The sequence below is a fragment of the Taeniopygia guttata genome, chromosome 26 (genome assembly GCF_048771995.1).
Source record: "Taeniopygia guttata chromosome 26, bTaeGut7.mat, whole genome shotgun sequence".
Classification (NCBI taxonomy): Eukaryota; Metazoa; Chordata; class Aves; order Passeriformes; family Estrildidae; genus Taeniopygia; species Taeniopygia guttata.
In genome coordinates this window covers 4,546,625-4,560,631 of record NC_133051.1, presented here as the reverse complement: position 1 = coordinate 4,560,631, position 14,007 = coordinate 4,546,625, and the positions used below count along the sequence as shown (strand labels likewise).

The window sequence follows — 14,007 nt, the reverse complement described above, 5'->3', positions numbered from 1 at the left end:
AGTGGGGAGCCCATCTCTGCTCCTTTGGGACACACATGCACTCCTCAAGCTCCATCATGGTCTGGCTTCTCCTTATGACTTGCAAAAAAAGGGGTCTCCTAGGACATGATTAATGTCCCAGTGAAAACGCTGACCCTAGCAGATGAATCCCATGGTGGGTATTGCCTCTCTGCGGTGCATGTGAACATCCCCCTCTTCCTTTAGGGGATGGGCACATTGCCTGGAGCCAGACAAGTGCTCGGGGTCTTCCACATCCCCCTTCTCTCCTCTCACTCCTTTTAGCCACTGGCAGCATCTCATCCCTCAGGCTGAGCTGGGCAAGGGCAGACACATGCTGCTGCCAGTGCCAGGAGAGTGGGCTTTATGCTGATGCTACACAACAGGAGCTGTTGCAAGCATTCAAAAAACCACTTAGAGTGCTTAGGGACACGTTTTAGTGTGGTGTTAATGGTTGGACTCAATGGTCTTGGCTTTTCCAACCTTAATGAATCTGTGATCCCATAAAACACAGCACCTGATTGTGCAGTTATTTTTCATATTTGAACTGATCTGGCAGCTCAGCCACAAGCCATGACTGGATGTATGGAGTCTGGGTAAAGCTGTCTGCTCAGTACTGGGCAAGAGGTCAAACTACATGGTCACCATGGCCCCCTTGGGCTTCCAGACTACCAATTAAATCATTTCCACTGCTTGATTTGCCCACAGTAACCAGCACAACTAGCTGAGGCAGTAATTACATTTACTGGCAGCTTGATGAGGTGCCAGCACAGGACAGGTGGAAATGCAGGTCCTCAGAGGAGGCTGCACAAAGTCCCCTCCAGGCACCATGGTAACATCTCCAACTCCACTGGGACTGAAATAGTCAGCAAATGTCCCATCTACAACTTCTAATCTCACTTCATCTTCAGGTTTATTAGCTGCAAATTTGTGGTGTTTTGTGGCTTATGGAAGAATTTATAGTACTATATAATTTTTTTTTGGCTTCCTGTGTGGAACCACTAATAGTCCCTAACAGGCAGAAAATTGACCTGAGACTCTTTCCCCTCCTTCTCTCCTTTTGGCATGACTGAAGATATTAATAGTTCCAGGCTGCTTGCTGTCAGCTTCAAATCACCCTGGCAGTTAAAGCCCAAAATAACTGGGCCTTTGATGTCAACTTACTTTTATTTCTAAATAAACAACAGTGTTGGTTAAGATCTTCCAAATACGAAGCTATAGGCTCCCTCTAGCAATAAAAACAATGGAAAGCCAGCCAGTTCACTGTGTCTTGGGCAGACTGGGTGACCTTTCAGAGGCTTTCATCTCAAGTAGAAGAACAGACAAGGCTCCTCTTGCCATCCCACTGCCATGCTAGAGCTGGTAACTTTGAACCTAGCTGAGGAAAGGGATTACTCATAGCCATTGCTCTTGCACATTCAGTTCTGAACCTCTTGCCTGACTGATTCCGCTTTCAAAGGCACTTGTTAATGGGGAAAACTCCCTTATGTCATGCTTATTATTTTTATTTTTGCTGTTGTGAGGATTCCCTATTGCTTGGCATAGCCACTGCTATGGTGTGTTGCCATCCATCCACCAAGTACTGCTGCCATTGATCTGCTTTGTGCCAAAAAGGACAGCACTCCACAGCCAGGAAACCCCACATGTCGCACACAAAGCCGTGGGTCAGACCCAGAGCTGGGGCAGCACTGCCAGGTCCAGCTCCCTTGGGCCAAGAGGCCTCCTGGGCCACCCCAGCCCGTGCCACAGCAGTGCAGAGGGACAGTGAAGTGGCTTTTTGCAGCTTTCCCTTCTTCATCCCAAAGCTGGAAGCAGTGGGGAAGTGGCAGAGTGTGGCGCTAGGGAAGCAAAGCATTGCCCAAGTACCTTGGATAAGGCAGGGAGAGGAAGGGAACCCTTCAAGGTGTTTGCTCCAGCACCTCCATTTCCTACATCTACCAGCTCCTGGAAAGGGTTTGTGATTGATGGGCAGTTCACTGACATGCTCAGGAGAGGAAATTTTGTTGCCACTGGAATCAAAAAGCAAAATCATCCCTAAACCACTGAGCCATGAGTCCTTCCCATCTGCCTTGACTCTGTGCTGGGAAGAAAGCTCTGGAGATCCACCAGCAGGCACAGAGGAGATGCCTGGGCTAGATAGAGCCTGACAGCACCTGTGAAAAGACCTGAGGACTGGATTTCACTAAATGAACAGAAATTTCCCCACTGACAGGAACAGCCTGGTGGAGGCTGAATGCTGGTTCTGGGTCATTGCTTGGACCAGAGCCCAACTCCAGTTCTGTGAAAGAAGAAGGGACATGGAAATTTTTTTCACATCATGGTTTCGGTCTGGGCTTTGGGAAGAGTGGCCCCACTGCAGGGAAGAGATGGCAGCTGAGGACCATCCTGAGTGCTGGTTTCTTCCAGTCCCCTCCAGAAAGCTGAACCCCATGAACTGGGCACAGCTTGGCCGTGAGCTGGCCTGGAGACAAGTCAGGGTAGTGAGAGCATCCCGAGACCCAGAGCACCCAGGGACCTGCTCCCCACAGCAGCTGGGCTCTTTCTAGGAGGGAGGCTCACCTCCCCAAACCCAGGAAGCATAGGCAGGAGCGAGCACAGGCACACTGTCTCCTCTGAACAGAGCACAGAACGGGGTTGCTGGCAGCCAGGATGCAGCAGCATGACTACACCTGGTTGCATTTCCACTTTCCAACAAGCCCAGTGTCTGCCAGCATTCCAAGATGGGCTTTTACCCAGCGGGAGCTGCTAAGCACAATGAATGCTCTTTGTATGTGTCAAGTGCAGAGGGGAGGGAGGCCCCAGGATGCTGCCAGGGCTGGGAACGGTGTGTGTTCGCTCAGGAAGAGCTGGTCCTGTACATACTTGCTCACATGCGGAGGTACAAACAGAACCTTCATCTGCTGATGAAAGACCAGCCTGCCTGGAAGAGGCACAGGCTGGAAAGGAAACACATTTTTAAAGACAGGAGCAAATATTACAGCACGATGAATTATTCCTTGTAAATAATACTGGATCTAAGATCCCTTGTTCTGCAGTGAATCACAGGTGAGCCAAGGCTCCTCTCTGCTGGGCAATATTTTCCATCTGTTGGCAGCTCACAGAAACAGCCCTGTGCCATCACAGGAAGCCTCCACAGTGGCAGTGACACTGCAGTGATGGGCTGAATGTCACTTGTGGCTGGACCTCACAGAGCCTCTTCTCCAGGGACCATCCCTTGGCATCACACAGGCTCATCCCAGCCCCAGTTTGTGGTGCAGGGGAGGGAAGGGACACAGGCAGACACCCAGCCTAGAATGACTCCCTATGGAATCTCCCTCTAATTTCAGGGAGTCACTGCAGGGTGAAATTTTTAAAGGTATTAGGCACCTTATGTGCATAATTTGGGGCTGTCAGTCAACTTAGGCTGCTAATGCCTCTGATTTCAACCAGTGCAGGGATCTGGATGTTAATCTGATTTGACTGAGTCTTTGAGAATGCCCAGTGAGGTCCTGCCTGCACTCCCCATTGCTGGTTCACTTGGGAAATCCAGTCCTGTATCTTCCTGAGCAGCAGAGAAGGGATGTGTCATTAACAGTCCTGCCCCTGGTAACCAAGCCTGTGCAGTGAGAGCCCTCAGCCAGGCCCTGATGGAACCTGGCAGATGCCATCTACAGACACTGGCCAAGAGCACCCAAGCAGCTGAAAGGGAGCTACAAGCAAAGAGTGAGGCTATGAGCAGACATGTGTTGGGCTATTTAACCTTGAACAGATCAATTTGGGCTCAAGCAGGGAAGTCTGAGGAAAATCACTGATCTGCTTGGAGCCAGAAGAGAACAGAGTGTGTCAGAGCAAGTTCAGGGAGAGGCAGAGCTCTCCTGCCTAATAGATGTGAGGAGGGGACACCAGTCCTGTTCCACTCCTGGGCCCTGGGACAGGCAGAGCAGCCTCAGGTGTGCTGGGACCCTGCCAGCACACTGCAGGGTGGGCAGAGCTCAGGGTCTCACTGCCAGCCCTCTGCTCCTTCCCTGCTGATTGCCAGCACTGCCAGCTATCAGACAGCATGAACCCTTCCTGGGTCCTACAGAGCAGGATTCATCTGCTCAAATCTCTACTGAGTACCAGCATCCAGATCCAGGTGTAACTGGAGGAGGGAAAACTGCCCTCAGTGCCAGGGGACAAACCCTGCCAAACCAGGACCTGCCACAGAACCTGGGCTTCTCAGGGAATCCAGCAGCAAGGTCTGGTGTGGACCTTGTCAGAGCTAAACGTGACAAAATCCGCCCACAACAACCTCATTCCATATTTTTCTCTTGGGTTTATGCCCTATCTTGTAATTCTGTGATAAGCATTCCCTAAGACATAAATCATATAAACTGGAAGTCCTGGAAGGACCTATTTGGAGAGACTCTCTGGGTTGATTTCCCATGTAAACACCTTCAGGGCAAAGCTGAGCTGGTGCCATGGAGTCGTTCCCGAGCAGGGGCACTGGTAGTGAGAAGATGTAAGAGACAAGGGGGCCAAGAGAGATCATAACATAATGACCATGCCTGGGCCCAGAGGATGAGAATTACAGGGTAATTGGGCAGCAGCCCATTGCTGTGTAAATGCTCAGTTATTTCTGTTCCATAAACCACAATCCAGGTTACACGGTAATTACTTTGAGGTTCATTAAGTGTAATTATACAGTAATCTCCAGGAGCCAGTAATCGTGTTCCAAAGCATCTACCACTTAAAACTTGGTGAGTGTCATGCAGGTAGGAAGCAGTGGCCTGGCTTTCAGTGAATGGCAAAGTGGGATGGCCAGGATAGGGTCAAATGCTACTGTGACAGCTGAAATGGCCTTCCAAGGAGAAAGCTGGGCACGCACAAGAAGTGCTGCACACCCAAAGCCCAGCCAGTCTCCATGGGCACCCTCCAGCCAGCTGCAGGACTGGTGCCTTTGAAGGGCTGCCCCTCCCAGGCTGCCAGCAGTGCCCCAAAAGTCAAATAAATCCTTTTCCAGAGGTTAAGCCCATCCCTGGATAACAAACACAACTCTTGAGATTTCATTCAGACTCAGATGTCTCTCTTAGTTGCCAAGTCGGGGTGGGTAAATTCTACACTTGTGATTACAACCAATGCAGTATATTTTATTTATTTTACTACACAGCCAATTAGACAATGCTCAACAGTGTCAGTACTTCTTGCACATCACTTCCAGCTTTGGCTCATAGATTCCAGTGTGGGATTGGCTCCAACCATCAGAACAAGACCTAAGTCTTCCCACAGACTCCTCTTCTCACTGTTCCCAGTGGCACCATGTCCCAGTGACAGGGAGACCCAGTGTCCTCAAGAGGGGGAATGAGGAATGTCCCCACTGAGGGAATGGTCCCTGATCCCCGCTGCACCACAGAGCAAGGGGGCCCAGAGAAGCCCTTCTTGGGCCCACAGAACTGACACTATTCGTGTTTCTTGTCCTTCAAAGGACCCCATTTTGACCTGGAAAGGCAAGAAAAATTACTCAGAGCCAAAGGCCCGGGACTGAGCTCCTGGGAGATGGGGCCAGGGCCCTCAGGAGATGGGGAGCAGCAGCACTGCCCAGTGATGGGCACGGGGCACTTGGCAGGGAGGACCCCCATGGCAGCAGCCATGGTTTGCACTGGCTCTCACCTGACAGTGGTCCCAGCAGGGAATATTCCTGCTGCAATATTCCTGCTGCAGGAATGGGTGAGACTGTGTTTCCAGGCAGTGGCTGGATCAGCATGGTAGGAAAAACTTGTCTCCCATGTTAACGACCAAGTTTTCCTGGCTTCAAATGTCGAGTTCCTACAGAAATGTTAATGAATGTATTTCCCTTCTCTGTCTTTCAGGGATCTGAACTACAACGAGCTGCTGGAATTCCCCGGGGCTATCAGGACACTGGGCCGACTGCAGGAGCTGTGAGATTTTCCATTTATTTCTTTTCAAATCCACTCCCTGTGGAAGAGTGACCAATAAAGCATCGCGTGTGCTCTGAGTTGAGGAGAGCACTCCGTCCAAGCCTTTCTTTTCCTTCCCAGCCCTATCCACTGCTTCAAAACAGTTTATCCCCTCAATTTCCATCAGCCCTGACCACCTCCCCATCAGCATCCACACCTCAGAGGGGAGTGGGAATCTCTGCCAGCCTTGGAGCAGGTTCCTCCTACTGCTCCTCATTCTCCTGTGGCATCTCAGGGGCTCAAATTCCATCTGTTCTCTGGCTGCTTCTGATGTCCACCCTCAGCTTGGGACCACAACCTGGACTTAACTGTGTTATTGTGAGGCCACAGTTTCTGCAGGCGCTGTGCCACCTCCTCTAATGCAAAGAAACTATTCTATCTTTCTTAGGATAAATTTATTATAGGGAATTACCAAAGCTTATGGCCATTTTAGTGGATAGCTTTCCTTCCTCTAACTGGTCAGCCTGGGAGACACTAAAAATAAGAAACCATCCCACTTATCACCCACAAAGGTAGAAGCCCCAGGGTGGGGTGATTTGATGTGGATCCACACTTCCTGTGTCACACTGGTGCCAGGCTGGGGGGGGACAAAAGCAGCTGATCTCGTGTTTCTGGGAGCCTTGGGGTAAAAATCTGATACCACTTTTTTCTTTCCTGGAAGAATTCTCATGAGATTTCTCTTCAGCCCAGATACCATCATTATTCTCACCTTCAAAATGAGAATAAGATCCTTAATCCCCTTCAAGATGGCTTTTGACATGCCTTCAGTAAAGAAGAGGAAAATTCCAAGCAGTCATCAACTAAACACCTGCTCAGACTCCTCTGGGATAAACAGCTTGGGCATCACCCACAGCTTGGTCTTAGTCCTGGACACAGGAACCTGAGACTGACTTTGTTGTACAGGAGGTCAGACTGTGGCCACAGAGCTCTCTTCTGCTGACACAGAATTCACAGAATTCACAGAATCACTGGGTTGGAAGAGACCTTAAATATCATGGAGTCTGTCTCAATAAACTCAAATGTCTCCCAGCCCCAACACCACAACTAAACCCTGGCACCCAGTGCCACATGCAGGCTTGTTTTAAACACACCCAGGGATGGTGACTCCACCACCTCCCTGGGCAGCCATTCCAGAACTTTGTCACTCTTTCAGTGAAAAACTTTTTCCTAATATCCAACCTATATTTCCCTTGATGCAGTTTAAGGCTGTGTCCTCTGGTTCTGTCAGTTGGTTCTCAAGCTTAACCAAAAATACCCAGCTAGAGCTACAAATCCTTTAAAGTCATGTGGGCCAATAATTCCTGGCACACTCTGGTTGGCAGCTGTGGAGTGGTAATGGAAACTATCCACAAAAATTGTAGTTCCTGGTGGATAGAAAATCTTGTGTTTGGCATGTTTCTGTTTCCTGACCTGTAAAGTGTTAAACCTGAAGTCCTTGTACCCTCAGTGGGGTTGGTGGAGTCACATATGGAGCAGCAGATTTTGTCCTGCCAAACCACAGACCTTGTTCACCTGCTGGGATGATGCTGCACCTGGGAAGGAGACTATTTGACAAATATTTTGAAGGCTCTCTGGCTTTAGAAGTGTTGAGAAATGAAGGCTAATTTAATTAATATCAAGATATCTGTTTCTCCCAACAGTGGTTTTCACAACAACAACATCAAAGCTATTCCAGAGAACGCATTCGTTGGGAATCCCCTCCTCCAAACAATGTAAGAAAATTAAGTAATATTTCCTACATCTTTATATTGCCCAGATAGGGGCATTTCCTGGTATCTTTAGTTGGGATTTCTGACAGTGGTCAAATGACAACAATCTGATATTTGCTATCCATGTGCCAAAGCAAGCTGAAATGGCTTCTTCTCAGCTCCTTCTCAGAACTGCTGTGGGTTCTCCTTTCCCTGCAGCTGATGTTTGCTGCAGCAGAGGCTGATAGCAAGGAAGGAACAAAACACAGGTGGTCTGCATGGAAACCACCTCAGCCCTGGCTGACATCTGCTGATGTTTATTCCTCGTGCTCAGGACAGCTACAGCAGCAGTTCCACGTGTCTGAGAGCTGGGATTCCAGACCCCTGTGTCTGCCCACACCTGGGGTCACAAAGCTCTGCAGATAAACACACCCAGCTGCCAGGTCATTTCTGCTCTGACCCAGGCACCGTTGGTGATTTTTGGATAGTTCTCTGAACCACACAGATATTGAAAATCATGTGACAAAAGCTCTGCTTGTCCAAACTGGACTCAAATTATAGAAATACCAATATCTGGAAAGCCATGGTGACGCTGGGTGAAACCATTCACTGCTCCAGCCAGAACAACTGCTCCCTTGGGCAGCATCCACAGGGTGATGATGGGGGCCCATACACCCACAATGTTCATCTCTCCATTGCATCTGCCCATCTAAAGTCTTCCACAGTTAGTAGGGGATAGTGGGGGGAAGTGCTTCTTGTAGGAGGTGAACTCAGCTCCTCCCATGTCTCAGTGGGTCCGAGAAGAGCTCACTTCACTGACTGTGACAAGTGGGAAAGGTGCTGGTGCTGTGTGTGAGACCACAGGAGGTGTCCTCCAGTGCAAGGTGTTTCTCAGCAGGACTGAAGAAGGGTTTTACACCTGCTTAGCCCATCTGGTTCAGCAGGACCCCAAAGGGCCTATTCAGAGGAGCAGGAGATCTCAGTTGTACCAATGTCCGGCCAAAACAGGCCACTGGGAGAGCCTGTGGTTATCTGGGAGCAGGAATTCTCAGAGCACAGCAGCACCTCCTGCATGGCCTGCTGCTGGCAGCTCTGAGGCTCTTGACCTGTAACAGCCTCTTCTCTTTGTGTGCAGCAGACTCTGACCTGTTCCTCTTTCCCATTACAGCCATTTTTATGACAATCCCATCCAGTTTGTTGGACAGTCTGCCTTCCAGTACTTGCCAAAGCTCCACACTCTGTAAGTTCACCAAGCACATCCCCAGAGAGGTAACATCCAAGCTCCAAGCCCTGTGCACCTTTGTGGCCTCTTCCCTCCCTTTTTTCAAGAGCCCCTGTGCCAATAGAGGACCATGAAGCCACTCTGTTGTCCAACCCCAAAGGCTACTCCAAGGAGTAGACTGCAGATATTTTCTTCTGAACAAGGATAATTTTGAAAAGGGCATTTTAGAGGTAGCCACTAATTCCTCCTCCCCACACAGCTGACAGACACTGAGGCATTCCAGGGTCTCCACAGCTGTGCCAGGAGCAGCAAAGTGCCACACACAAGTGCCACAGCTTTTTCTGCTGTTGCATAATTGCCCAGACAGAAGGACACTGAAGGCATCTGCCTTCCTCCACAAGACGGAGAAGTGGAGGAACACGTCCCAGCACCATGGCACAAATCACATTTCTGGGCAGACAGCAGTGGCAGTGTTTCCTTCATGTGTTTGGCCCTGGGCCTGCTCCAGGGCCACCAGCACAGCCTGAGCACCACCTGAACCACAGCAGCTGCCCCACACTGGCATTTCAGCCAACCTGTTGTTGCACAGCACTAAAAATACTGAGGCAGTGGCAACCTCATAAATCTCTATTTATAAGCCTCACCCAGGCACATAAATCATTCAAATAGCCCTGCATTCTTTAAATCCAAATGCATAGACCCAGGGAGGTTTGGGTGGGATGCCCTGCTTACATTCCCCATGGTAATTGTTTGGGGTTTTTTTATTTAATTTGGCTAGAGATTGTGCCAAGAATGTCAGTGGCTGGGAGAGGCTTTGAGCTTGCCAAGCTCCATCTCGCTGTATCCTGTACCCTGCTCCATCTGCTCCAGTCACAGGGACAGGGACACACAGGGACACCTGGAGCTGGGCCTTGATCACACCTGGCTGTGAGGAAGCAGATTTGTCACTGTGCTGATGGGTCTGGAACTTTGGGCAGCTGCACGTGCTTCCAGGTGCTCTGCCCACCTCACTTCACCCTCCTTTCTCTGCAGGTCACTCAATGGAGCCACGGACATCAGGGAATTCCCAGACCTTAAAGGCACCACCAGCCTAGAAGTTTTGTGAGTGGCACCTCTCTCCCTTTTACCCTGCTAGCTGTGCTCTTCCTCCTCCAAGGTGGTCCAGGCTGTTTCAGTGAGGACAACTTTCCCAGTGCTGTGCAGTATTCAGCTCTGCCTCTCCCTGGTCGCTCACCCTTCTGCTTCGTTTCATCCCTGTGGCTCCTGAATGCAGCTTTCCTCCCTGTGAGTGGCTCTCTTGGTACTCTTGAGTGTGCTCCAGTCTTTTGTTTGTATGTTTGTTTGTTTGTTTGTTCCTTCCTTCCCTCCTGCACCTGTGAAGGAGTGAACCTCTGAGTGCAGTGCTTCTGCTGCAGCCCAGTGTCTCTGCCCATACTGGAACCAGCACCATGGTGCAGTTCAGGAAACATCTGCCACCCAGGCTGGGGCTCCTGCAGCTGCTCTGGTCCCCTTTGACGCCCCAAGGGCCTTGGAGGACACGCTGCCCCTGGCCCCACACGGTTCTCCTCTCTCAGACACCGGTCCCACGCTGAGCCCAAACTGGGAGCACCCCTGGCCACGGTGTGGCCTGGCCCTGCTGTGTCCCGGGGACACAGGGACACACCATCCATCCCTCATACACAGCTTCTGAGGCAGTCCTGGCTCCAGGCCTGGCCAGCCTGGCCAGTGGGAACAGGGATGGCAGAGCAGGCCACAGAGGCCACTTCCACCTGCCTCCTGCAAGGCCAAGGACAGCTGTGAATTCAGTACTCAGCAGTGGCCCAGAACTCTTCACAGGCACATTCACCTTAGCCAGGTCCAGCAGCAGTGCTTGTTTCCAAAACTGCCAGTATTTTATCTTCTCCTTGTTTTTTAATTCCCTACTGATACTGTCTCTCCTGCCACTATTTGGAACTGGCATCTGGGCTTCTGGGTCACAGAGTCTGGGTGCTGGCTGTCACACCATTTCTTCTCTCTCCTCCATCCCTCTAGGACCTTGACCCGGGCAGGAATCCATTTCCTCCCCAGAAGGATGTGCCAGCAGCTGCCCAGCCTCCGAGTCCTGTGAGTAACCTGTGTCTCTGTCCTGCCTGCTCCTTACAAAATGCCTTCAGGAACTGGACTTTTCTTTTCTCTGGCTCAGGGAAAAGACCAGCTGTGGAAGACCATCCTGTGCTTCTTGTTCCCATCATCTTTTCCATGCAGAAATTGCCACCTTCTTAATCACTACTTTGAGCTCTTGCTTGTTCTTCACCTTGCTGCTTCATCCCAGCTGCTGCTCTGGTCCCTGGGCTGCAGTCAGGCACATCCTCCTTGCTCTGCACCAGCAGGAGCTGTCCCCTCCCCGTGCAAGGCAAGTAGAGAGAGTACAAAAGGAGATGGGTAAGAATGGCCACAGCACTTCACAGTTCCCAGCTGAGCAGAAGCTCCAAGCCCAAAATCAAGGGGGAAATCACCCTCACCCACCATGGCTTATTGCAGTTGGGGCTGCAGCAAGTGCCATCATCTGGAGGAAGGATCCTGTTCATAACCCAGGAGAGATCAGGTCTGACCTGATGGAGACCTGTGAGGCCACAAGGCCACATTTCCTCACGTGGGGCAGCAAAGCCAGATCAGGGTTTTGCTCGGTCTCTGTTTCTTTGGCTCTGCCTGCTTAGCCAGGCACTGAATGATGCTGGGGGGGGGTCACGCTTTCTCCATGGTACATGATGAAATCAACATCTCAGAAAGGTTCTGCATCATCTCAGGATCACACCCCTGATTCCTGAGATCCCCAACTATGTTTGCAGTCAAAGACATCCTCAGGAAATGAGTCATGAGCCAGATTTATACAAGTTTGCAGCCTTAGGGCAACAACAGGCTTGCCTCTCATCAGTCTTTATACAAGCAAGCTGAAAAAGAAAACAAGTTTGTTCCAGGAAAGCAACAGGAGTGAATTCTTGATCACAGAAATTGGAAACAAGAGTAAAACATAAAAATAAAAGAAGACAATTTGTAATGTAGGAGATTACAGGCTTTGGTTCCAGATGTCCCTGTAGGGAAGATCTCTCATCTTTAGACATCTGGACCAATTCAATGGATAACTTGCTATGAAAGTGCAGCCTTTGGGCTGGCCCAGGCTGTTGGGTCCCAGAGCTCTGTTTATGTTTGCAGTTATCAGACTGCAAGCCCCCACAGCAGAGCCTGTTCTCTGTGCCTACCCCCCACCACCATGTGGGAGAGTTTTATTGGGACACACCACCTTGTTCCTTGCCCCTTGCTCCTCTTCCCTAGTGAACACTCCTGACATTAATTGCATTGCTTTCAGGGCTTGGAGGGAGAGCACAAGGGCCAATGTTTGTGCATGGTTACATCTCTCTTGCCTTTGAAATGCCTTGGCCCCTTGTCCCCACAGACCAGAGGCTGTTCTCTCCTGTCTCTGGGCAGCCATAGGAGCCATGGCTGTCACACATCTGACTATAGATGACACAGGTCAACCTGGATTTCCAGGGGTGAATTCTCTGCAGGGATCCTGCACAGGAACTGTAGAGCCACTGCAGGGGCAGAGGGTCACAGCCATCCTTTGGCATCAACCTGGCATCCATCATCCTGCTGCTTCCATCCAGGGCTCCTGCCCAGGGCACAGATTTCATGTAACCATGGTACATCCTGAGGTGGAAGGGACTCACAAGGATCGCTGAGTCCAGCTCCTGGCTCTGCACAGAAAATTCCCACCCTGGGCCTGAGAGAGTAGTCCAAATGCTCCTTGGGCTCTGGAAGATTTGTCTTTCTTCTCAAGCAGAAAGAGGTGACAGTCCCCTGAGCAGAGCTGAAGTCCCTTGGTGCCATCAGCACCTTCATCCTGGTATGTTCCCAACAGAGCATGAGTGACTGAGGCTGCTCTGTTTGTACATTCTGGGCTGCACCTGGTTACCCTCACTCTGGAGGAACCAGAAATAACTCCTGGGGCTGGTTCTCCCCCATCACTGTTAGCTAAGCTCCAGCCCTGTCAAGGCCAGTGTATTGACACAGGGACCAGGGAAAAGTGACTGATGCTAAGGTTTTTCCTCCATCCTGGGTGACAGCCTCCAGAGCCAAACACAAACCTTTTGCTTGCTTTTCCCTCCCTCCTTCCTCCTCTCCACCATGGAAAACTGGTGGTGAGTGGGTTGGCAAAAAAAAAAAAATAAATAATTGAAATATTTTAGGAGCAATCTATTGGCAGAAAGATGGAAACCAAGTTTGGAAAGTCAGCAGAGAAACCACATACAAAACTTTACCCTGGGGTAAATTTCCCTTGAACAACCACAAATCCAGTCTCTGCTGGTGGAGGAAAGAGCTGGTTTAAACATTGCTCCTTACCCAGCCTGTTTCAGCTTCAATAAATCCTCATTAAGCTGTGCCAGGGTGGGTTTTCCTCTGACTATCAAGCCACTCTGCCCTAGATGCTGACATGAGACTGAGCCATGAACCAGTGGCAAGAGGAGTTTGCTGCAAACTGCTTTCGAGTGACAGTTCTTGAGATTGTCAAAGTCTGTATTGTCCTGAACCAAATCCCTGTCAATGGCACAAGCCCTTCCCTGACCTCGGGGGGAAGCCAGGAAAGGCTGAATGGGGAGCAGGCGATGGGCAGTGGGGTTGCTGTGCCAGAGGGAGGAGAGAAGCAGCTGGTCAAATCTTCCCCAGGCTCTGCAGGTACATCTGCATCTTGTGCTGAAATACCTCTGTGCTGTGCCCCTGGCCCTGCACAGAGAGTGGGGAAATCATGGGGTGACCCTGGCCTTGCACAGAGAGTGGGGAAATCATGGGGTGACCCTGGCCTTGCACAGAGTGGGGAAATCATGGGGTGACCCTGGCCCTGCACAGAGTGGGGAAATCATGGGGTGCCCCTGGCCCTGCACAGAGTGGGGAAATCATGGGGTGACCCTGGCCCTGCACAGAGTGGGGAAATCACGGGGTGACCCTGGCCTTGCACAGAGAGTGGGGAAATCATGGGGTGACCCTGGCCCTGCACAGAGACACCCAGAGCCAGCAGCAGCTGCAGGGGGAGATCCCACTCACTGGGATTGCCAAAAGTGGAGCTGTGCAGGGTGAAGTGAGGTCACCTCGCTCTCCAGCAGTACCTGCCTTCCAAGGGAGGGTTCAG

General features: G+C 50.8%; 1 protein-coding gene across 1 annotated transcript in view; it reads left to right on the top strand.

Moving 5' to 3' along the window:
• Positions 1-14,007, top strand: part of LGR6 (leucine rich repeat containing G protein-coupled receptor 6) — a 153,483-nt gene that overhangs the window by 121,056 nt on the left and 18,420 nt on the right. Inside the window, exons 7-11 of the mRNA XM_041721290.2 lie at positions 5,826-5,894; positions 7,574-7,645; positions 8,790-8,861; positions 9,876-9,944; positions 10,875-10,946. Of these exons, the coding sequence (XP_041577224.2) occupies positions 5,826-5,894; positions 7,574-7,645; positions 8,790-8,861; positions 9,876-9,944; positions 10,875-10,946 (354 nt within the window). The remainder of the gene's footprint in view (positions 1-5,825; positions 5,895-7,573; positions 7,646-8,789; positions 8,862-9,875; positions 9,945-10,874; positions 10,947-14,007) is intronic.